The 23,713-nt window shown below is 41.1% G+C and overlaps 1 protein-coding gene across 2 annotated transcripts in view; it reads left to right on the top strand.

The window, feature by feature from the left end:
* Positions 1-23,713, top strand: part of col4a5 (collagen, type IV, alpha 5 (Alport syndrome)) — a 74,163-nt gene that overhangs the window by 36,097 nt on the left and 14,353 nt on the right. Inside the window, exons 9-39 of one of the 2 annotated variants that reach the window (XM_074623117.1) lie at positions 941-1,021; positions 2,410-2,472; positions 2,585-2,620; positions 2,738-2,779; positions 2,866-2,958; positions 5,998-6,051; positions 6,168-6,224; positions 8,408-8,452; positions 8,542-8,595; positions 8,689-8,730; positions 9,708-9,804; positions 11,948-12,235; positions 13,146-13,235; positions 13,396-13,466; positions 14,714-14,905; positions 14,987-15,155; positions 15,937-16,029; positions 16,133-16,237; positions 16,404-16,501; positions 17,083-17,233; positions 17,304-17,417; positions 19,505-19,672; positions 20,008-20,097; positions 20,325-20,474; positions 20,596-20,694; positions 20,780-20,869; positions 20,958-21,097; positions 21,179-21,305; positions 21,402-21,581; positions 21,689-21,739; positions 21,820-22,005. In XM_074623117.1, the coding sequence (XP_074479218.1) occupies positions 941-1,021; positions 2,410-2,472; positions 2,585-2,620; positions 2,738-2,779; positions 2,866-2,958; positions 5,998-6,051; positions 6,168-6,224; positions 8,408-8,452; positions 8,542-8,595; positions 8,689-8,730; positions 9,708-9,804; positions 11,948-12,235; positions 13,146-13,235; positions 13,396-13,466; positions 14,714-14,905; positions 14,987-15,155; positions 15,937-16,029; positions 16,133-16,237; positions 16,404-16,501; positions 17,083-17,233; positions 17,304-17,417; positions 19,505-19,672; positions 20,008-20,097; positions 20,325-20,474; positions 20,596-20,694; positions 20,780-20,869; positions 20,958-21,097; positions 21,179-21,305; positions 21,402-21,581; positions 21,689-21,739; positions 21,820-22,005 (3,316 nt within the window). Of the gene's footprint in view, positions 1-940; positions 1,022-2,409; positions 2,473-2,584; positions 2,621-2,737; positions 2,780-2,865; positions 2,959-5,997; positions 6,052-6,167; positions 6,225-8,407; positions 8,453-8,541; positions 8,596-8,688; positions 8,731-9,707; positions 9,805-11,947; positions 12,236-13,145; positions 13,236-13,395; positions 13,467-14,713; positions 14,906-14,986; positions 15,156-15,936; positions 16,030-16,132; positions 16,238-16,403; positions 16,502-17,082; positions 17,234-17,303; positions 17,418-19,504; positions 19,673-20,007; positions 20,098-20,324; positions 20,475-20,595; positions 20,695-20,779; positions 20,870-20,957; positions 21,098-21,178; positions 21,306-21,401; positions 21,582-21,688; positions 21,740-21,819; positions 22,024-23,713 lie in introns of both variants that reach the window. The other variant, XM_074623116.1, reaches the window with a different exon arrangement.

Here is a 23,713-nt window from a genome sequence, read left to right as displayed (position 1 = left end):
GAGCCTTTTGATACTTTAGCAGTATTTATATATCACTTAAACTTGCTTTAAATATAAAAGACATACAAATCTCACTTCTTACAATAGGGGACCTTTAAGGCTCTGTCTACACATATACAGGTGTTTTTAAAAAGGGATATTTTCCTCTAGGTTTTGTCCTCTCGTCCACACGCAAACAGATTTTTGGGTCACAAAAACGGATATTTTTGAAAACGCCTTCTAAGGTGCATATTTTTAAAAACTTTGAAACTACTTCAATCGGTGTTGACGTGTAAAACGGAGCGTTTGGGAAACAATAAGGTTAACTCCTCATCTCGCGCATGCCCTTTGTTGCTTCATGTAATGAACATGCATCAGAAACAATAACAAAGATGGCGGACTACTGAGCCCTGCTCGGACTAATTACTACTTTACATTTTAAGCATGTTCCAGTCACAGGAGGCCAAAGCAGGAACACATTAAACATTTGGAGGCTGAATGGTGGTTGAATGAGCTTTTGGGTGAGATATTTTGTAAAAGAAAGGTCTTGTGGACAAATTTTTGTTTTTTAAATGGAGGGGAAAATATACGTTTTTAAAAATATCTGTCAACATGTAGACAGGGTCAAACTTTTGCAAATAATCTTCAGTGTTTGCTGAGGCGGTCATTATTGTAAAAGAACACCTCAAAATCACACAATATTATTGGCTCTTATTTACTTAATCAGGTTTTTCATTAAATTAATTTGATTAGATGTTTATACGACTCGAAGTTCAGTTGAATTCTTTGTTTTTGCCACAAGATGGTGCTGTTTCACTTTTATTAGACATCTGCAAAATGGATCATTCTCCCTCACTGCTGATGTGAAACAGCATCTGATAGTAGAACAACAAACCTCTAAGAAATAGCAGATATTTCATGTCTTAACAGTTTCCTCTGCTGGTGTTTTTCTCCCCTGCAGGGCGACCCAGGCGATGTGATCTCCACCAATCGGTTCGGAGAGAAAGGAGCAGTGGGATTGCCCGGATTGCCAGGAATTCCTGTGAGTTTTTTTGCGTATTTTAACCTTTTAAAAAACTCGTACCGTGCAGCCTGTTCAAACTTTATTTAGTGGAGATCAGACGCCGAATATGTCAGGCTACATTTAGGAGTGAATAACGGATGTTGTGAACATCATAGAGCTTTAATGAAGAACTGGAACTATCTGATACAGAAAAGTGATGCTATCAGACGGTCAAAAAAAGAAGATTGTTCCAACCTTAATGCTGCACGAGGGGGAAAACTGTACATTAAGGGGTTATAAATATGGATAGACAGACGCTTAATCTTTAAATTTCATCTTTTAAATGCTGAAATATTACAAAGATAATATGTATTTTAGTATCGTGAGCCTTCAAGTAATTTTACAATAAAAGAGTTACCATTATCTGATATTGAAAGAATGTGGTCCAACTGAAATATACACAGAAAAGCCTCATGTATTTACTGTAGATCTCAAATATATATTTATTTATTATTGCCAAACATTTAGTATAAACCACCTTCACCTTTCAAAGCACACATGAGGCATAAAATCGACATGAATCTATATCTCTTATTAGAGCTGGGACGATACACCTATCTCCTGGTTCAATACTATCACGATACTTGCTATGTATTTTGATTTTTAAGTATTCGATATTCTGATTTATTGTGATTTTTGTTAACTTTTTTAACACTAGACCATGGGAAAAAGTTGAATCATACACTTCTAGGGACTTTCAATTTGGAAAATCTCTAAATTAATCCAGTAAAACTGTTTGATTTTCAGCATGTATGTAGTCAGAGATGTCCTGAAGTCAAATATATCAGTCATTGTGAGGAATTATTTACTACATTTTTTCCAGCGACCCAAAAATCTAAGAATAAAGACATTTCCCTCACAGATTAGTGGTATTTTCTTTTTAATTTATAAGGGACATGTAATGTTTTATACTTCTGGTGAATATCAATCAATAATCAATCTTATTTCCATAGATGTGTTTTGTATATACAGTTCCCTTTGTTAACACCTTATTTTGAAAAGCGGACGTAGTCCCACGTGTCTACTTCCTCTAACTTCTCCAAGGTGGTCTCTAGCTTTCCCGTCAGCTCCGTTCTCTTTATCCATCCATGGTCAGCTCCATCGGGGCCGTTTCAATGCAGAGAACATAAATGTCAGTATATGGGTGCTCTACAGTTGTAGCATCGGCCCATTTGACCACGAAGACGAGAGCGACGGCCGGCTCGACCGCACGTTACCGCGATACGATAACGTTTCCTCGTACAAACAGTGTAAAAACTATATACAATATATGAATATACACATCCCATATATAGTGAAACACATAATAATTATCTTAATGTATGTCTTAATGTATAATATTTTTTCTGTGTGTGTTCGTGTCACAGGGACCAGCTGGATCCACCGGTTCGCAGGGTCCACTCGGCCCTCCAGGACCCAGAGGTTATGAGGTAAAGAAAGCTGCTGCAAAGCTTCATATCGTTTTCATCTATATTTTTCATTTATATTTTTCAATTGAAGTTGTTAAAGTGAACAATATTGTCTTCCGGGGGTGTTTTCCAGGGTCGTCCAGGTTCTCCAGGTCCTCCCGGACCAAAGGTGAGTTCAAACATTGACAACAGAGAAACAGAGTTTACAAAGACTAAAGATGCGTTTTGTCATCCTGTTGAGATTCTGAGACTGAGAGCTTGTGTGTTTTCCTGCTTTCTCCAACAGGGAAACATGGGATTGAACTTCCAAGGACCCAAAGGAGAGAAGGTAATCACCAGTGTTACAGTTTGACTGGCATCTTCTACCACTAATAAGAAGCTTAACCCTTCGTCTCATGTGGTGTGTGAACACAGGGTGATCCAGGTCTGCAAGGACCTGCTGGTCCTCCGGGGCAAGTTGGAGAACAGCAGAGGCCGCCGGAGACGGAGATTCAGAGAGGAGACAAGGTAATGACTTTGTCTGACTACAAAGGAAAGGCAAAGTTAAATAGTTGTAAGGCGACGAAATAGGCTTCAAATAGGCTAAACCATCGGTTCCCAACTTTTTATCCTGAAGGGAGCCCTTCTCTGTCATTGAGTAAACCCCTGACTAAGGGACATATTTTATAAATATTTCATATTATATAAAATGCATAACAATAACAGCACAGAACAGCTGATAAACTGTACAATGAATGAACCCAAATAGTGAACGCAATAACTGCAGGAAGTTTGTGTGAAACGAGCGATTTGGATGAACTTGGAGCAGATTATTTCCTGTTTTCCTATTATTTCTAGCAACTTTTAATACAATCATCTGTCTGTATTATATATTTTTGTTGTATTTTAACAATCATTCGTACTTAATAGGCTTCTTTTTTGAGCAATTCAGTGTTTTCTTCTCCCTGACGCTTGGCCATTGTTTCTATTAGCTCTTTGGTTGTTTTAAATGCGTACTTTTCTCATTTTTAAGTTTATATTATAGTATATATAGTATATATTTAAGTTTATATTATAGTGTATATATAGTATATATTTAATTTTATATTATAGTATATACTGTATAGTATATATTTAAGTTTATATTATAGTATATATAGTATATATTTAAGTTTAAATTACAGTATATTTAGTATATTTAAGTTTATATTATAGTATATATTTAAGTTTATATTATAGTGTATATATAGTATATATTTAAGTTTATATTATAGTATATATGATATATATTTAATTTTATATTATAGTATATATAGTATATATTTAAGTTTATATTACAGTATATTTAGTATATATTTAAGTTTATATTATAGTATATATAGTATATATTTAAGTTTATATTATAGTATATACTGTAGAGTATATATTTAAGTTTATATTATAGTATATATAAGATATATTTAAGTTTATATTATAGTCGTACACTTGACTTGTATATAGACATTTTATTTTTATTTTCATTATTGTATTCTTAGTTTATTGTTGGTCATTGTTGTTCCTAGCTGTTATTTCTATTCTGAGTAGGTACATCAAGAGAGCTGCATAAAATCAAAGAGTCAAATGCCATGTACATTATGTACTTGGCAAAATAAAGCTGATTCTGATATCTTAAAGGGGACATATCATGCTAATTTTCAGGTTCATGTTTGTATTTTGGGTTTTTACTAGAACATGTTTGCATGCTTTATTGTTCAAAAAACACATTATTTTCCTCTTACTGTCTGCCTGAATATACCTGTATTCAACCTCTGTCTGAAACGCTCCGTTTTAGCGCATTTCAACAGAATGGCAGCGGAACTGCGTTGCTAGAGAACAGCTTGAGTCCATGTTTACATCCTGTCAGCTGATGTCATTCCCATACACGGAAACAGGAAATAAACTGGGACACATTTAGTATGTTTACGTTTAAAACTGTGAAATGATCTAAATATTGTAGATTTGTGACATCACAAATGGCTTGTTTCAAACGCACAGTTTCTGAATACGGGCTGTGGGTATTTCTCTGTGGATTGAGTGTTTTGATACTTTCACAGTATTTATATATCACTTAAACCTGCTTTATGATATAAAAGACATGAAAATCTCACTTTTTTTACAATTAGGGACCTTTTAAATAATAGTCCAAACTTTAAAAATAACAATTTAATTAACCTCTTTTCAGAGAAATTAATTAAATGCTGAGGCCAACTGTATGTTTGTTTAAAAAGTTGTCTTACACCCCTTAAAATCAAGAAGGCCTCGTGACCCTCCATGAAGCTTTGGTGACCCTTAATGGGGTCTAACCTAATTTATGTTAGAAAATGTGAACTAATTTCAAATGCAAGAAATGTTTCCATCAGGCCAAAGCAGTAAAATAATAATAAAAAGAAATCAATTTTTGCTTCTTGTTTTCTTAAAAGTTCTGTGTAAACTGCCGGATGCTGCAACTTTCACATCAGCCACTAGATGACAGCAGACCTGTAACTCTGTACAGTAACTCTAAAGTAAAGTAAAGACACTTCTTACCTTTGTTTTGCTAATATCTTCACCGTATGGGACGATGTACGAAAGAGTTACATCAATGGTTCCCAACCTGGAGGTCCCAACCCCCACTAAGGGTCGCCAAAGTTTCACACCGGGTCCTAAAACAACCTTTTTTACAGTTGGCCTATATCTCAGTATTTTATTAATTTCTGTGAAGAAAACTAAATGAAATTGTTATTTTTAAAGATTGGATTGTTATTTAAGATATAAACTTCAAGCAAATGTATTTACACAGCACATTTCATACCCAAAGTGCTTTGCAGATTGCACAGGAAACAAGTGATAAAAGCACATATAATAAAAACAATAAAAGCAAACAAGAAAATGAATTAAAAGCAACGGTAAACAGGAAGGTCTTTAGCTCGGATTTGAAAGTAGTCATTTGAAAGTGCGCAGTTAAAACAACCAAATAGAACAATGGCCAAGCGTCAGAGAGAAGAAAACACAGAATTTGTCAAAAAAGAAGTGTATTAAGTACGAATGATTGTTAAAATTAAGAAAAATACATAACACAGACAGATGACTGTATTAAAAGTTGCTAGAAATAATCTGCTCCAAATTCATCCAAATCGCTTGTTTTACACAAACTTCCTGCAGTTATTGCGTTCACTATTTGGGTTAATTGTCCAGTTTATCAGCTGTTCTGTGCTGTTATTGTTATGCATTGAATATAATATGAAATATTCATTAAATATGTCACTTAGTCAGAGGTTTACTCAATGATAGAAAAGGGATCCCTTAAGGGGAATGGTTGGGAGCCACTGCTGTTGATTGTATGACATTGTTTTCTGGAAGTCTTATTCCTGACGATGTTTTATAGATCTAGTGCATTCCTGTATTCATATTTATGTTGTGCTATTATATTACAATAGATATGATAGCAATGAGCAGCTTAGTTAAACCAGTAAAGCTCAGATACCCATCATCGGAGCACATTTCCAACCAGTCACATTGTTTGGTTGAAACTGAACTCTTTCTCTCTAGGGTGATCCAGGTTTTCAAGGTTCCCCAGGTGATCCAGGCTATCCAGGACCTCCTGTAAGTATCTATTTCCACCTGCAAACATCATAATATTATTGATCCACGTTATAAAAATATCAGAAAAGAAAAACAGTCATGTTGTTGATATTGGTGTTGTATTGTTGTCCTTGTAGGGTCCCTCAGGTGGCCAGAAAGGAGACAAGGGAGAATTAGGAGAAGCAGGCAAACGAGTAAGTCCAGATCACACATGAACAGATACACAAATGTGCTTCTATAGTCAGGGTCTGAAATTAACTTTTTTCACCTCCTGCCACTGTGGCAGGTACATAAGTATGCACTCAGAAATGTTATCTGACACTTTTGAAACCTCTGCGCTAAATGAGGGAATAACATTTTAGATCTGATGTCATTAAATGTTGGATATATTTAAGACAGAAAACATTATATACACGGTAAATTACAGTGTTCGAAATACACCGTGGCTTCTAGGGGAGCCCTGTTTTTCTGGGCGGGAGGGTAGTGTACACAGCAGTACTGTACTTTGTTATTGTCATCTATAGTGGTTATTTGCATAAAAACACACAATTCAAATGATTATTTAAATACTTGCTTTGATTAAAAAAAAATCTTGGCAAGCTGCTTAGAGCTAGTGTTAGGAAGTTAAACAGGTCATAATTCCCTCTGTAATATCTATTTAATATTGCTGTGAAAACATCTTCATACAACTGGATCTATTCAAGTTTCTCACCAAAAACTTATTTTGTACGAGATTACATTTGAATACATCATAACGTTGTAATTTACCTTTGCCCAATAGTAATTTTACTGAGCAGAGCTTAAATGCCTCATAATAATAACTCAATGGCACCTCCGTTAACGTTAGTAGCTCCGCTATTTAACCAGTCAGGACTGTGCTGCTAACGGCTGCTAACAGCTAACGTTACTAACTCTCCTCCTGCTGATTAAAACACAGTTTTGTTATTAACAGTGTAGAATTATCAGGGAAAAATAGGGGTGCACCCCCCTAGGTTTAGTAGCGCCACGTTGTTGAGCTCTTTTTGTCTCTCCGCCGTGTCTCCGATCCCAAACAAACTGAAACAGGATACGGCGTGCGTATGTGTCATTGTTCATGCGTAACTGTCTGAAAGCATAGATAAGAGGAATCAAAAGTCACGGAGGCATGAGGTGCCAAGGAATCGAACAACTTAGAACCGGTTCTCTTTTCCCATTAAAAGCGTTTTCCCACATTTAGTGGCTGGCGGGTGCTTACTTCAGACCCTGTCTATAGTTATGAGGACCTTCATTGACATAATATTTTCCTTCTACACGTCCCAGCTACACTTAATTCTAAAGGCCTCAGTTTGCTTCAAAGTACTTTATTGAATCATTTAAGGGCGCTTTCACAGCCATAGTTTGTTTGGCAAGTCCGAATCAGAGTAAAATGTATACCTTTAGTTCATTTTCTATTTAGTCTGGTTCAGTTTCACAGTGCACAAATTAAAGTGGAACAAATAAAAAAATATATTTGCTGAGGGGCGTGTACGAAAGAGCGAATTTATCTTTTTCGTCTGGAGAGCTGCCACTTCTATGCAGGGAATCACAGACTCTGATGTTGTCAGTTTTTTCACTTTGACTCAGCACTTGACTGTGCACACTAACCGCTTCTCCTCCAGTTTATCTCGCTCTCTATTACTATTTAGCATATTCTGTATGTTCTCTTCGGCCAAGATGGGACTTCTGCAGAAGTCCAGGTCCGTCCTCTCCCCGCTCATGTTAACCTGTCGTTTACCTGAATCCATCTCAACAAATACCCTCATAGAAAGCCTGCATTTTGGTTCGCTTCCTGCAGTCGGGTCAGATTATGTTCTCAGTGCAATCGAACCGCACCAGGGTTCGCTTGGAAACAGTCCGAGACTACTTCCTAGAGGTGGTTGTTTTGATCCGAAACCAGAGTACGATTACTGCGTTCACAACTGCCCAAACGAGTTGGATTAAAACGGTCTAAATGTTGGCTTGTGAAAGCACCCTTAGAGCACCGGGGATGTGACAATCATGCCCACTTTCAACTCCATGAATTCCCTCAAAGAGAAACTCTGCGCCGTCATCCCAATTTGTAAGTTCGAATCCACAAAGACAAAATGGACGCTGAAGTTTCAGAGAAAGCTGTGGGTTGCAGCCAGGAGGAAGCTACGATGGTATTCAGAAATTTTAGACATATTGGTATGAAATGTTATCCTATTTGATTGGACGGATGAAGCATTTAACAATAAGCTTAAAGGATGGGCTAAATTGTTCTCACTTTCCAAAGATATCCTCTAAACCACACGCACATTTGAATACTTTTATTTAAGTTCATATTTAAGAAACAGTAAATATCTGTCCAACCCTGATCACTGTTTTCTTCTATCTGCAGGGCAAACCAGGCAAAGATGGTGATCCCGGTTCTCCAGGCTTCCCCGTGAGTTCTGCCCCAAAAAACTATACAATTCATAACACTTATTCTCTTATTCGCATGTCTAACTTTCTTTTGTCCTCGTTCACTATCAGGGAACCAAAGGAGGCTCAGGCCTGCCAGGTCCTCCGGGCAGGGACGGAGACAGAGTAGGTTCTCTATAAGCTATATTCTTCAGATCATAAGGGTATGTCATGGATTGTTTTGATAATTCCCCCCACCCTGTCCCTCTCTTATTTTAGGGACTGAAAGGTGACCATGGATACCCAGGCCCACCAGGACTGGTGTGTATTCTACATTTAATGTGTTTTTTCTGGAGCTATCAGCAGATGGAGTTTGCTAAGTTGCCTTGGAGGTTTTTTTTCCTTCATGGAAACTGTTGAACCATAGTGTAAAACTCTACTTGACAATTAGGAAATTAAGTTAAGAAAGTAAAGAAGTATTTAACCTTTATTTATCTAGGATAGTCCCACTGGGATTTAATTCCTGGCCAAGACGGCAGCATTAAAGTTCCACACATAAAAGCACAAATAATAGACCCATTTGCTTCTCGGTGCACTACATCTTTCTGACCACTAGATAAAGACATTTCAATTTCAATTTTCAACTCAAAAGGGCTTTATTGGCATGAAAACATCCGTTTACACTGCCAAAGTGAAATAAGAACAAAAAGTCTACGTATAATAGAGTAAAGATCTACTTGAAGTGTGTATACAGAGCTGTCTAATGTTGTAATCAAATATATAAATAAGTTTAATTTAAAAATACAGAAACAGAAAAATTCAGATTTTGCTCTTAAAATATATACCTGTGTATACATATAAAATATACAAATAGTGAGATCTGTGTAAACATTTCTATCTTTCCAGCTTCTCCTGTCTCTTATATTATTTATTAATAAAAAGATATTCTGAAAAAAAAGAAATATATATATGAATAGAAAAATGTAGACATTGCAGTTAAAAAGTATAAAAACATATACAAATAAGTGAGATCTGTGTAAAAATGTCTCTTTCCAATTTTTCCTGTCTTTTATATTATTTATTAATAAAAAGATATTCTGAAAAAAAACTACATCTTTCTGACCACTAGATGGTGACATCTCCCTCACCTTGATTGAATTAAGAAAAATGTCCCCCTATATATTAAAATATGAATATTGTATACTAATACTCTTTATTTATTTATTATTAATGATGAATAAAGGACTTTCTTGGTGTGTGAGTGAGTGTGATTGTATGTCTCATCGTCCCTCCACCAGGTGCTCGGTGGTGGACAGACAGGAGGACGGGTCGGTCCTAAAGGAGAGCCCGGCTTCCCAGGGGGACCTGGAGTCAAAGGAGATAGAGGACCGTCAGGTAAACACACTCACAGACACCAAACACTCCAACCTGTGATTAAGTCCCCTATGGAGAGGTTCTTCAAACACTCCAACCTGTGATCAAGTCCCCTAAGGAGAGGTTATTCAATAAGGCCAGGCCAACCTGTGATCAAGTCCCCTATGGAGAGGTTCTTCAAACACTCCAACCTGTGATCAAGTCCCCTATGGAGAGGTTCTTCAAACCCTTGCTAAGTGGCTTTAACTCAACTAACTAACTAACTTTAAACTCAACTGTTGTCACATTATATTGTAAAAAATCAATTGTAACATTTTAATTTGTATAACTTCTTACTGAAGTCGTGACCATGCCGTTTTTTTTTTGGGAAGATGAACTTAGCAGGCTAACTAGTTAGCTTAAGCAGAGAGCTGTAAGCTAGTGGGGCTAGTTCTGAGATTGGAGGCTAACTAACAAGCTAATGTGATGCTAATGTAGCAGCTGTGGAATGGTTGCTCATAGATTGAAAGACAGCACTCAGACCAGGAATCAGGATCTGCACATTTATTTTCCTATAAGGAGCAGCACAGGGCACAGTCAACACACACACACACACACACTCAGTGGCAGGCTCTTTCTCAGTCCCCAGTGCACAAGCTGTCCATGCTTTGCCTATGTGTGATTTGTGCGTTACACATATAACAAAATAGAGTTATAAATATAATAGGTGCACATAAAAAATACAGAAGCTACAAGTGTATTTAAATCAGTAAATACAACAAAAGTCAATAAATAAAATGTATAGCACCTGAAATTAAATGTAATACTTTTACTAGGTTTCTAACCATCCAGTGTACATGTAAATAGAACTAATGCAGTCCATCCTAGCTACACAGGAAAAATATACAAACAACAATTAAACATCATAACGCACCTATAAGGAGCAGCACAGGGCACAGTCAACACACACACACTCAGTGGCAGGCTCGTTCTCAGTCCCCTGCAGCACTCAGACAATATGCAAATGAGCGAGAAACTCCGACGGAGTTAACAGAAGTAAAAGTCGTATTTTGGCCGTTCGAAACCAAATGACAACCTCCGAAACATATTGACAACGATGCATCATTGCATTTTCATACAGTTTAAACCAGAATACACAACTTTTAAACATGCTAGCTTAAGCAGAGGAGAAAGAGCCTCACAACACATCTTACCAGTGCACAAGCTGTCCATGCTTTGCCTATGTGTGTTTTGTGCGTCAACAATTAAAGCCCCCCTGCTACAACAGGTAACCCGGAACCATGAAAACACAACTGTTTCATTCATTCAATACAAAGTTAACACAAGTAAAGTTACAATACAGATCATTTGGCTGATATTGATGACAAAAGAAAGTATAACACACCGGTTTTGAGAATGTTCACTAAACAAAATGAAAATAATAAAAATAACATAACCAACATATTGACTCAGCAACACTAACAAGCTAATGTTATGCTAACAAGCTAGTTAGTGATTATGTGGCACTGCCCACTGTCATCTAATTCAGTTCAATGACACTTCTACTGTCATCTAATTCAGTTCAATGACACTTCTACTGTCATCTAATTCAGTTCAATGACACTTCTACTGTCATCTAATTCAGTTCAATGACACTTCTACTGTCATCTAATTCAGTTCAATGACACTTCTACTGTCCTCTAATTCAGTTCAATGACACTTCTACTTTCCTCTAATTCAGTTCAATGACACTTCTACTGTCTCTCAAACTTTTTTGGTTCTTCAGTTTTGTATTTATTTCTCAAAAATGTTAATACCAATATAAAATAACTGGCAAATTAAACAATAATGAAAGTCACTGTTAGTTGCAGCTCTAAATAATGACTAATAATAATACATATTTGTTCATGTATTATTATTTAATATATTTTACATTCATTATTATTATTATTATTATTATTAATACTACTAATAATAATAATTAAAAAAAATAATTTATAGAGCACTTTTCATACAAGAGATGTAGCTCGTGGTGCTTTACAAAAGAAAATTAAAATGCAACACATTCAAACAAGGGCAGATTAATAAAAGAAATAGAATGAGACAATAAGAGGACAGTAGAGTTGAATTAAATAACTGAGTTAAATTCAGGCTCTTTAATTGGTTTTGGTCCCGTCTCCTTCAGGTTTATCAGGACCTCCAGGATCACCAGGACTTCCAGCTATCGGTGGTGGTGGTCAGACTGGAGCTCCAGGCTTCCCAGGAGAGAGAGGTCAGAAGGGAGACTTCGGTGCTCCAGGGCTGTCTTTGCCAGGTCCCCCAGGACGTTCAGGGACTCCTGGTGCCCCGGGTCAACAAGGGCTCCCCGGACCTCCAGGCTCTTCCTCAGGAGGACAACCCTGCGTCGGTGGAGAGCCCGGGCGTCCTGGTGTGCAGGGAGACAGGGGTTACCCTGGAGCGTCGGGCCAGAAAGGTGAGAGAATATAGAGATGCTGGTGCTCATCCAAAAAATTTATTAATATTTAGGCTATGAAAAAACACTAAATAGAAAAGTAAAGAATAGCTGTGTAAGAAAATATCGACACACATGAGTATCGCGATATTATATTTTGTGCTATTCTGTCTTTCAGAGGTTGTAGTGGCTCAGTTTTAAAGCTAGAGTGAAGATACTCACATCATATGAAACTAGAAAAACTGAACCCTGTCATACTACCTTGTCGAGAAAGACACTAAATAACGCTCCAAAGTTACGCTTGGCGAGGAAAGACTGGCATGGTGATTTTCAAAGGGGTCCCTTGACCTCGACCTCCAGATTTGTGAATGTAAATGGGTTCTATGGGTACCCACGAGTCTCCCCTTTACAGACATGCCCACTTTATGATAATCACATGCAGTTTAGGGGCAAAAAACACTGCAGTTTTTTGAATGCAGTATAAATGTGTTATTTTTGCCTATTTTAAAATTGTTTATTTCTGGTGTGTTCTTTACACTATGACAGTTTTCCTAAAATTAGATTTAAAAAATCTCAATATATCGCCTTGCTTACAGTGTCGCAATATAGTGAATCGTTACCCCTGTATCATGATACGTATCGTATCGCCAGATTCTTGCCAATACACAGCCCTAGTAAAGAATATATGTTGGTAAGATTTTTGTCATTTCTACAAACTAAAATATCATAAGATAATAAGGGAGAAGGGCTGTCAATCGATTAAAATAGTTAATCACGATTAATCGGAAATGAATCACACGTTTGTTCAAAATGTATCTCAAAGGGAGATTTGTCAAGTATTTAATATCTTTATCAACATGGGAGTGGGCAGATATGCTGCTTTATGCAAATGTAGAAATAAACTGACATTAGTGATCTGTTGTTGTTTCAGGTGACAGGGGCGACACCTGTGTGAACTGCTTTGGCGGTACCAGTGGCATCCCAGGACCCCCAGGACCTGCAGGACAGCCCGGTTTCCCTGGTAACACCACTTAACTTCCTACTCCCGTCAGACATAGCTTTATGCAGAAATCTTTGGAAGGAAAAGGGATTATGAAATAGCCGCAAGTTTCTACTTAGCAGTGTAAATCTATTGTATCATTATTACTGTATTAGTAATTCCTTCCCTCTCCTCCCATCAGGATCTCCTGGCGGCCCAGGTGGCAAAGGAGACAGAGGATATCCAGGAACACCTGGTGTCGTTGGACCCCCTGTTAGTATTTTTTACTTTTCCTAAAGCAGCACATATCATATTACAACAGATAATCATGACATAAAAATGTTGATCTGGGGTATGAATATACTACTCTTTGAGCTTTAAATTAAGGTTATAATACATTTTGTTATTATCTCACATTAATGGTTGGTATAACTTAAAGCTTATATAAGATGTCAACTGCTATCTTAAGTAACTTGGCCACTGGACAAAAAAAACACTAACAACTGGCATTCATTCCCGGGACAAATGACTCACTATTTTCGCTTCTTTTTCCGGTGCAATGCTATGTGACGCACGTTGTAGTGAATATATATAATAAACTAGAGCACTCGGAGAGCGCAGACCTCGGCCAAGGCATGTTTCATGTACGTCGGTGGTGTTAATGCACTGGCTAAGCGCAGTTATTTAAAAAAAAAATCCCGAAGCCACCAAAATCGAATGGATTGTTCATTGTGCCACACCGCACCCCTCCCAAAAATTTCATTCAAATCCACTGCGGACTTTTGGAGTAATCCTCCAAACGGACAAACCAACAAACCAACAAACCAACGCCGGTGAAAACATAACCTCCTTCCTAGGCCTTTGGCTTTGGTAGAGGTAATAAAATCAACAAGGATTTGGACAATTATTATAATTTATTGACATACAAAACAACAACATACAATGAATGCTCTCCTCGAAGCTACCAGACTCCATTGACAAAAACAGTGATTTTACCTCACTGATCGTTGTTAAACACACTTCATTCAAACAAAAATAAAACCGTCTTTCCACTGTTCCAACAATCACCAACTCTGGTCTGGTCGAAATAAAACCTTTAATTCACGGAGTTAGATGTGAAAAGAAACAGCCGTTATATGCTCACCTCGAAGCCACCAGACTCCGTTGACAGAAACAGTCATTTTAACTCGCTGATCGTTGTAAAACACACTTCATTCAAACAAAAATAAAACCGTCTTTCCACTGTTCCAACAATCACCAACTCTGGTTTGAGAGTTTGAAAGAGAGACTGAATAAGTAACAGATAAAAGATTACTAACCCTGCTTCCGGTGACGTCGAACGTGAAACACCAGGAAAAAAAAACAGACAGGCCAGTGCAACGGCATACTTGCAATGGGAAAAGAGTCTATCGCCTATTTTTAGCGTGAGTTTGTAATTACGAGTTTGATTGAACCCTTATGACAAATAAACAAAATCTAATACTAACAACAACATCTGCCCTCTTTCCTTTCCTTTCCAGGGTACCTCCGGTACTCCAGGTTCTCCAGGATTCCCCGGAGAGAAGGGAGACCCAGGCGATGCCATCACAGTCAGCGGTGTGAGGGGAGAGAAGGGTGACAGCGGCTTCCCCGGATCACCCGGTCTTCCCGGTTTGGACGGCCGACCCGGTCGAGATGGACAGCCTGGATCTTCTGGACCCAAAGGAACTCCTGTAAGTGGCTTTCACTCCCATCATTTAGATTCATTGAGATCCACCCACGATTCATTTTTATAACTAATATGTGTGCAACAGGGCTCTCTGCTGGTGAAAGGAGAACGAGGTATCCCCGGTGAGTCAGGCTCCCCAGGTAATCCAGGAGACAGGGGTCCTCCAGGAGGACCTGGCTTTGGACCTCAGGGATCTTCAGGAGAGAAAGGTGTCCAGGGCGTCTCAGGAAGACCTGGAGGTTCCGGTGCACCCGGTAAGATGACAATTATAGGTGTATTTAATGACCTTCCAAATCTATCCTACTTCCCTCCATATTGGGGTTCACATCCCATGCAACATCTGGCATAGGTCAGGTGTTTTTACGTGGGGTTGTATGAGGTACTTCTCCATAGTGAGTGTATTACCTACAGTAGGTGACGGTCGGCACGCCCCCAGTTATAGTATATTACTATTATAGTTTTTTAGACGCCTAAAAAAAAGACTCACCTAAAAACATCTACATCAGTTTAAGTGTTCGCTGTATTTAGAATATTTGAACTGGTTTAGCTTGCCGTGAAACAGCTATACAGTCTATGTTTCCGACGGGGAACTGAAGCTGTTATCTATGATCTCGCCAAAGCAACCAGATTCCATTGAAAAAAACCTGTAATTTGACCTCGCAGAACACGGGGGTTGCTGGTCTACCGCTGCCTCGATCGGTTACTTTGTTGATGTTATTGTGTGACTTCAGTTAGTTCAGATTCACCAGAAGTCACACAATAGCACAAACAAACTAACCGATCAAGGCAGCGGTAGACCAGCAACCCCCGTGTTCTGCGAGGTAAAATTACAGGTTTTTTCAATGGAGTCAGGTGGCTTTGGCGAGAGCATAGATGGATACAACGGCTTCAGGTCCTCGTCAGAAAGGGCTGTCTGACGGCGAGGTAAACCAGCGAAAATACTCTAAAGATAGCGTACACTTAAACTGATATTTTTCTAAAATACTTTAAACTTACCTCACTGACCTTTCGCCTTTGCTTTCTCTCACCATGCAGGTACTAAAGGTGAACCAGGCCTGGCGGTGGCCGCGAAAGGTGATCCAGGACCCAGAGGACAGGATGGCTCACCAGGACTGCCCGGCTCACCAGGTACATAATTATTATTCTACAGTAAAGGACACGTGTTCATGCAGTGCTCACTCCAGTTTACCTGCAACCGAGGTGACGTATGTTTCTGATGTCCGATTGGCAGGTAACCAAGGAGGGCCCGGACAGAACGGTTTCTCTGGTTCACCAGGAACGAAGGGTGACCCTGGACTCCCAGGCATCGGACTCCCAGGGCCCCCAGGAGTTAAAGGTAAAGACATTCTTCTTCCTCCTTGTCGACCTTTGCAGCTTCTTTTTCTTCCCCTATCCTCCTGTTCTTGACCTTCACATCCTCATCTCAGTACATCCTCCTCACAAATTCTCTTTTAACCGCCACCTCTCCTCCCCCTCATCCTCTCTTTTTTTTTCTCCTCCAGGATTCCCAGGTGTCCCCGGTCAGCCAGGACCTGCAGCAGGACCAGGTAGACCAGGAGTAGATGGACTCCCTGGCCAGCCTGGATTTCCGGGATCCAAGGTATGTAGATAGATGGATGGATAAGGTGCTTTATTAATACCGATGGGAAATTCACATCAGAAAGGTAAATGACAAAAGAAATCTTTGGTTAGAAACTGAACGAAAACAAGGACTCTAAATATATACAATGAAGGCATGACCAGACACTTCCTGGAAGTGAAATCCTACACAATAATAACATAATGTAGCTATTTGACTCTGGCTAAATGAGTAAGAAACAGTCTAAATATTTACAGAGGACATTAACAACTGCTGCATTTTAGTAGTCATCGATTGTTCCCGAAAAGTAATCGGGAATACCTGAAAACCTGAAAACCTGAAAACCTGGCTTCATTTTTCCATGATTTTTCAAGAAAAATATTAAGAAGCAGATTCTTTTACACTGATCTTTACCTGCATGTTGTGTCCCCAAGAATTTAATTAACAGTCTGCCGCCCTCTGTCTGTCTGTCTGTCTGTCTGTCTGTGTGTGTGTGTGTGTGTGTGTGTGTGTGTGTGTGTGTGTGTGTGTGTGTGTGTGTGTGTGTGTGTGTGTGTGTGTGTGTGTGTGTGTGTGTGTGTGTGTGTGTGTGTGTGTGACAGGGTGAGCCTGGCTTTGGCCTTCCTGGTCCCCCAGGTTTACCAGGAGTACCCGGATCTAAAGGTTTCACCGGATCAAAGGGAGATCCTGGCTTCCCTGGCGGCCCCGGTTCACCTGGCCGATCTGGATTTGACGGCGGTCCGGGAACTAAAGGTATTCTGTAGTTCTGTTCCCGATTGACACTTAACAATACACCGAGCTGACGGTGACTTTCTCTGTCCAGGTGACCCTGGTACACCCGGTATACCTGGAGCTCGTGGCCCACCTGGATCCCCCATCTCCGGTCCGGGGGGGCCTCAAGGCCCCCCTGGACCCCCTGGCCCAATGGGACCACCAGGTGAGATGCATAACATCTGTGAGCACGTATTCTCGTGGATAAGCTTCTTATTTTCACTTTGTTGATTGGAACCGACACACGTAGAGTACTCATCAGATTTAGTTTGCAAAAGAACAATGCTTCTTTTTTCATTTAGTCTTTGTGTATGTTTTTGCGTGTTTACAATATTGAAATAGGTATTAGTTTGTTTGGATAGTCACCCAGGACTGTGCATGACCACCCACTTGTCCATGTTTTGAGCTTGTTGAGGTGTCTGGATGTCGTTTTGGTACAGAGGTTCAAACTATATGTCGCCCACTGAGCAGCTGAGCACCAGACTGAGGGTCTGAGGGGTTTGTTTGGTTGATTGTCACCCTTTTGGGGTGTGTTGGTGATTAAGGTGAATGCGTTTGAATATCACGGTTACCGCACTACTGGAAGGAAACCATACCTTGATCTGGGGAACTTTTCCCTCACAGCTTCATCTTGTCTTTGCTTTCACTTGAGTGCCACCTCGTTTTTAAGACGCCACCAAAAATATCACAGCTCTCTCACCCTTTCTTGGCCGAATCACCACCCTCCACTTCTGTATTTCAGAGCTACACCACTTTAACATCACTCAAGGCACTTTCTTTGCGATTACACCAATTTTAAACTAACAGCATAGAGTTTCACTAGTATTTAACCTCACACCGCTCTTCTTCGAATGCAACACAAAAAAACACAAACTAACACAAATCCAACAGAATATTTCAAATACTCTGAGCATGCATTGGTTGCCGCTGGACACGTTCAGTGAAGTTTTTCCGTAAAAGCTTCGGTGCATATTCAGAGTGTTCGAAAAACCTGCTTCATATCAAATTTTTAATGCATTTAATGCATTTTATAATTTGTTGTCCTCATCTCATCGGCTTAATCCAACGCTCCGCCCTCTGCGCTTTGAAACACGCCCCTCCCTTACCTGCGACCCTCTGATGCCAAGGCGAGAAAGGTATTGTAACCCAATACTGGTGCTGGTCAATGGCCAGTTAATGGTGACACGTACCACACCTGTACACTGAAAAGCTGTCATTTGAGGTATTAAGACTCCATTTGTGTGGATACATTTAGTTTTTAAAGGGTGGGCCTGTCTGCACTCAGTCGTTGCAAAAAGCAGCGACGTAGGTTACCATAGTAAGATAAGGTTCTGAATAATGTGAACGCTAGCGCTAGCTGAGTCAACGTTAGCTGTGCTAAGTTTGGAAATAACTGAAAGGGTTAGTTTTGATTTTTTGAAGTGGGGTTGTATGTATACTCTTGTGTTCTGTGAGGTAAAATGACTGTTTTTGTGAATGGAGTTTGGTGGCTTTGAAGAGAGCGATATAGCTGCTTCGGTTCCCCCTTGGAAAGGTCTGACAGTGAGGTAAAGTGGCTGTGGACGGGAGCAGCAGAAAAACTTATTTTAGCCACCTAAATAAATATCTATGTCAGTGTACGCTATATTTACAATATTATCACTGCTTTACCTCGCCATCAGACGGCCCTTTCTGATGGGGAACTGAAGCCGTCTTCAAAGCCACCAGACTCCATTCACAAAAACAGTAATTTCTCAGCGTCCACAGCAGTACATTGCTTAGCTTCCGTGCTGGTACTCCTGTCCGCTTCTTCAAGCCGGGAGCATGTCGACTGCCATCTAAGTTACAGTAATACACATTGACTATGGATAAGGATATTTGTATGTAGAACGTCATCATGCAAAAACCTACGTCAGGTCACGGGGTAAAACGTTTTTAGAAGGGCTTGGAGGGAAAATAGCATTTTGATGCTAAAACATACGTACTTAAACCAACATTTTAATATTCGGATTTGAATACACAAAGAACACCACTGTGCAGCTACCGAATGATACAAAAAACGTAAAAATAATGGACCCACCCTTTAATGATGCGCTGCTTTGTCTACAAACACACAATTCCCTGCATCTTGACTGCACTGGGCGTCTTAAGACCAGAAAGTAGTCAGATTTTACTATTATTATTACTATATAAGTTTGTTGTGGGCTCATCACCAGGAGAATAAAGCCTCAGTTCCTATATCCAAACAATAAAATCTTGATATCATCATTACAGGATTCCCTGGATCAAACGGAGTGAAGGGAGACCCCGGCACTCCAGGTCTAGACATCCCAGGTCTGCCAGGAGACAGAGGAAGTCCCGGTTTCCCAGGTTCCCCAGGACAAGTCGGAACCCCAGGACCTCTTGGAGGACCTGGACGGGATGGCCTGCCTGGACTGCCAGGTAAAAACTAAAGCCTACGTCATTAATCTATAGTTATGACTCAGTAGCGAACTGTAAAGGCCAAAGGCTAGCTGGTTAGTAATTAGTAAACTAATACATCTACAGACTATAGACAGAAAACCTCAGTATCATTTCTCATCATGGCTTGCTAGCTGCCTACCAACAGGGCTAGTTAGGGTTACCCAGCTGTTCATTGTCTAGCTGTGAACTTAATTTACTGACTGGCAGTTAAGATATGACTGACTATATGACTTGCTGTAGCTGTGTGAACGATGGACTATGTAATTGAATATTTTCAGTTTTTGTTTATTTTCTGCTCTAACATCTGGTTACAGGTCAGAAAGGAGACATGGGTCCCATGGGAACTCCAGGACCTTCTGGAGGACCTGGAGGACCAGGAGGGCCGGGCGGTCCCGGATACAAAGGTGTTCACTCATAACTCTTGCATACAGCCCTAAAAGGCATATATCACACACAATATTGACAAGTTATGTTCCCACTTTGTAAAGTTTAGATTACATAGCTTCATATTACACTAGAAGCAGCTATTTTATAGCCACTTGCTAATGTTAGCTTCAATAACTCTGGAGGTCTCTGTATAACCTTGCTGATGAGCGCTAAACTTCTCTGATCCTCATGTTCTCCTCTCCAGGTGAACCTGGATTCCAAGGCAGAGACGGTGGTCCCGGCGGCCCCGGTGGTAAAGGAGAGAGAGGTGACCCTGGCGTCCAGGGACCCCCCGGAGCCGTAAGCGCGCCACCAGAGGTATCAAAGGGAGCCAAAGGAGATCCTGGAGTACCAGGTACAGCTGAAAACACCTTCACTGAACACCAATTATAACACATTTTAAAAGTAGGTAATCATATTCAATTACTACTCACTATATTGTTGAATACACAATACATTTTGTCTGTGTTCTACAGGTGCATCAGGTTTTCCAGGTCAGAAAGGTGTCCCTGGTCTCTCTGGTGGCCCTGGAGGGCCAGGATCAGATGGACGCCCCGGACTCCCCGGACCACCAGGTATGTGTTTACCTCCCGTGCATACATAAATACAAACTCACTCATGCAAATAGGTTCCTAAGGTGCTGTTTCCCCTGTGCTGCAGGTCCCAAGGGAGATCCTGGGTTCCCAGGAGGCCCAGGTGGTCCTGGAGGTCCAGGAGGAAAAGGCGGCATGGGAGAAATGGGATTTCCAGGTGGGTTTGAACTCACAGTCCCGTAGTTGGCGACCTACTGAAAGCTGTTCCCAAACTGATTTCTTTGCCATAAATGCTAATGTCACAGGACCGTCAGGACAGAAGGGTCTACCAGGTGGGCCAGGTAGGGGAGGAACCCCGGGACAGCCAGGAGGATCTGGTTTCCCAGGAGCCAAAGGTGAACCAGGCTCTGCTGGAGTCGGACCACCCGGATCATCTGGACCCAAGGTACAGAAATGTTTTACTTTGGAAAAACTGCAAAGCACAGATTTTAGGTTCATACCTTCATTTTTTAAATGTCTCCTATAGGGTGAACCAGGTCAGCCAGGGTTCCCAGGAAGTTCAGGACTTAAAGGAACCCCAGGATCACCCGGTCTCTCAGGTATACCAGGAGGGCCAGGTTCCAAAGGCGACCCCGGACTCCCAGGATTCCAAGGTAAGTCAGAAGTTTGACTACAGCAATTGTGCAATTAATGTTTGATATGTTGGTAAGAAGCTGCAACAGTAACTGATGCATTGTCCATCTGCTCAGGTTCTCCTGGTATCCCCGGTCCTAAGGGTCTCGACGGTGGGCCCGGTGCCCCAGGTCTCACTGGAGCTCCCGGTAGACCAGGAGAGTCTGGCCGACCAGGAGGACCAGGGTCGTCGGGAGACAAGGGTCAAGCAGGTCGGGACGGGATCCCAGGACCAGCTGGAGTCAAAGGAGACCCAGGTACGTCACTGCTCAAGGTGCTCGGAAAAACATCACTGAAATGTAAATCAAAACTTCCCCCATAGAATATTTAGTTTTGATTCGGTTCTGATTCTTGTCTGCTCCAGGGCGTCCTGGTTACGGTGGACCCGGTGCACCTGGGCTTCCAGGGTTGCCAGGTGAGTAGTCACCTACTATATGTAACAGCTTTATTTGTGTCTGCACTGATATAACAATCTCTACTTTATTTCTCACTAAGGTGCAAAGGGAGACTCAGGTCTTTCCGGCCCATCTGGCAGTCCCGGTTTCCCCGGCTCTAAAGGAGAGGCTGGTTTCCCCGGCTCCCCTGGTCCACCAGGCAGCGGCGGCCCTCCTGGGTCTCCAGGACTGGCTCTGCAGGGCCCCAAAGGACTCCAAGGACCCCCTGGACCACCCGGAAGAGGAGGTAAAGCATTTGGATATAGTATCTGTCACCATGTGCTGCCAGAAATTGCTGCCTGGTTTTCTGATAAACTGTCAGACCTAGAACGAGTGGTGGTTTGTTTTACTCACCTACAGTAGCAGGTGGGTGGGGTTTATTGGGAACTATACTAGTATTTTGTATTGTTGTTTTGGATTCTTTACATCACTGCTGCCGGCCTTTTTCAACCAGCTACTGGCTTCACTTACTGAAAGTCTTAAATCTTGCTTGTGATCGCTCGTTTGACGTCAGGAACTGTTTTTGAAGCTTCCTTGTTGTTGCTCGAGTCCACCAGCGAGGTGCTGATTTTTGAGATTTCAGGCCTTGTCCACACATCCACGGGTATTTTTGTAAACAGCGCTTTTTCCTCCTTCGTCCCGTCCACTCAAGCACGGTTTTAAAAAAAATCTGTGTCCAGATGAAAACGCAAAAACACACACACTGGCGGCGGGGGTCTGTGTCGTTGCATTTAATAATGTAGCAGCGACCACCGTAATGCATTCTGACGTCCCTGTTCCCCAGTATTTTGGAAAAGTAACCGTACATTTATGTGTAAACATGTTAAGAGTTCTGTTAGCAGGTTATTTGGCTACGCTGCCGTTGCACGACATGTCGCCTCATTAGAGACGCCTCACAAAAGATAACTGAAAACTTTCTCCCTGGCCAGAGTTTTACAAGAGCTCCGTTTTCAATGAAGTCAATCATGAGCTGTGACTCTGGAAGATGAAACATGGAAGAAAAACAAGAGGACAGGATAGGAAAGGATGATTTTGTCTTTTCAAAGGACTCTCGCTTCAGAGTTGTTGACATTAAATACAAAAACTTCTCTGATGAAATATCATGTATTTAGAAAGAAAATTTTGTAGCCTACATTTTAAAGTTAAATGCATGAATCTGGTGCACTTTGAGAGCAGAGTTAAGATCTAATCTATGAATAAATATCTGCTCTAGTAAACAATTGAATCATAAATTGGTTGTATAAATATTAATGGTGATGACACAGCAAACAAAAGCATGCTAAAAGAGACGGGGTAACGTGTTTCAAGAGGGGTTGGGTGGGTTCGCCGACATCGCCGCACTGAGGTCAGTCTGCCCCGGTTGTTGCGCCGGGAGCAGGGAGCCCCAGAGAGGGCACAACGAGCACTGAGCGGTGAGGTCCGGGCGACGGGTGCTGTAAAGCGCCGAGCCGACCTAGAGCTGCTTGCGGTAAACCACTACGGTGGAAATGCAGCCAGCAAAAGTATCCACGAGGGTAGGGATACCATTATCGGGTATCTGGTCCGATACTGTGCTCATGTACTCGTACTCGAAAAACGGCTCCGATACAACGGCAGTGATACCATTTTACGGTGGTGCGCCTGACTCCGCTGGGCCGGGATCCCGCTGGGCCGGGATCCCACCTCAGCCGGCGCGCACCAGCCCTCACTTTCATTGCGCCACAGGGTTTTGCTTGCACCCTCTGACTCGCGCATGCGTTAGACTCCATGGTCCGTGTTTCAAGACGGGTCGGTTGGGTTGCCGATATCGCCACAGACCCCTGGCGCCTTTTACGTGGGCCAAGCCCCGATCTGGCACGCTGCATGGTCGTCCATGACCCGCTGAGCGGGGCAAAAGTGTGCCGCCTTAAAGGAAAGGGGTGCGCTGGATTTGTAACACATGACAAAACGAAAGCGTCATTGTGAAACGGAATGTG

This window comes from Sebastes fasciatus, chromosome 22 (genome assembly GCF_043250625.1).
Source record: "Sebastes fasciatus isolate fSebFas1 chromosome 22, fSebFas1.pri, whole genome shotgun sequence".
NCBI lineage: Eukaryota > Metazoa > Chordata > Actinopteri > Perciformes > Sebastidae > Sebastes > Sebastes fasciatus.
The sequence above is the reverse complement of the archived record's forward strand: the minus strand, read 5'-3'. Positions and strand labels throughout refer to the sequence as shown.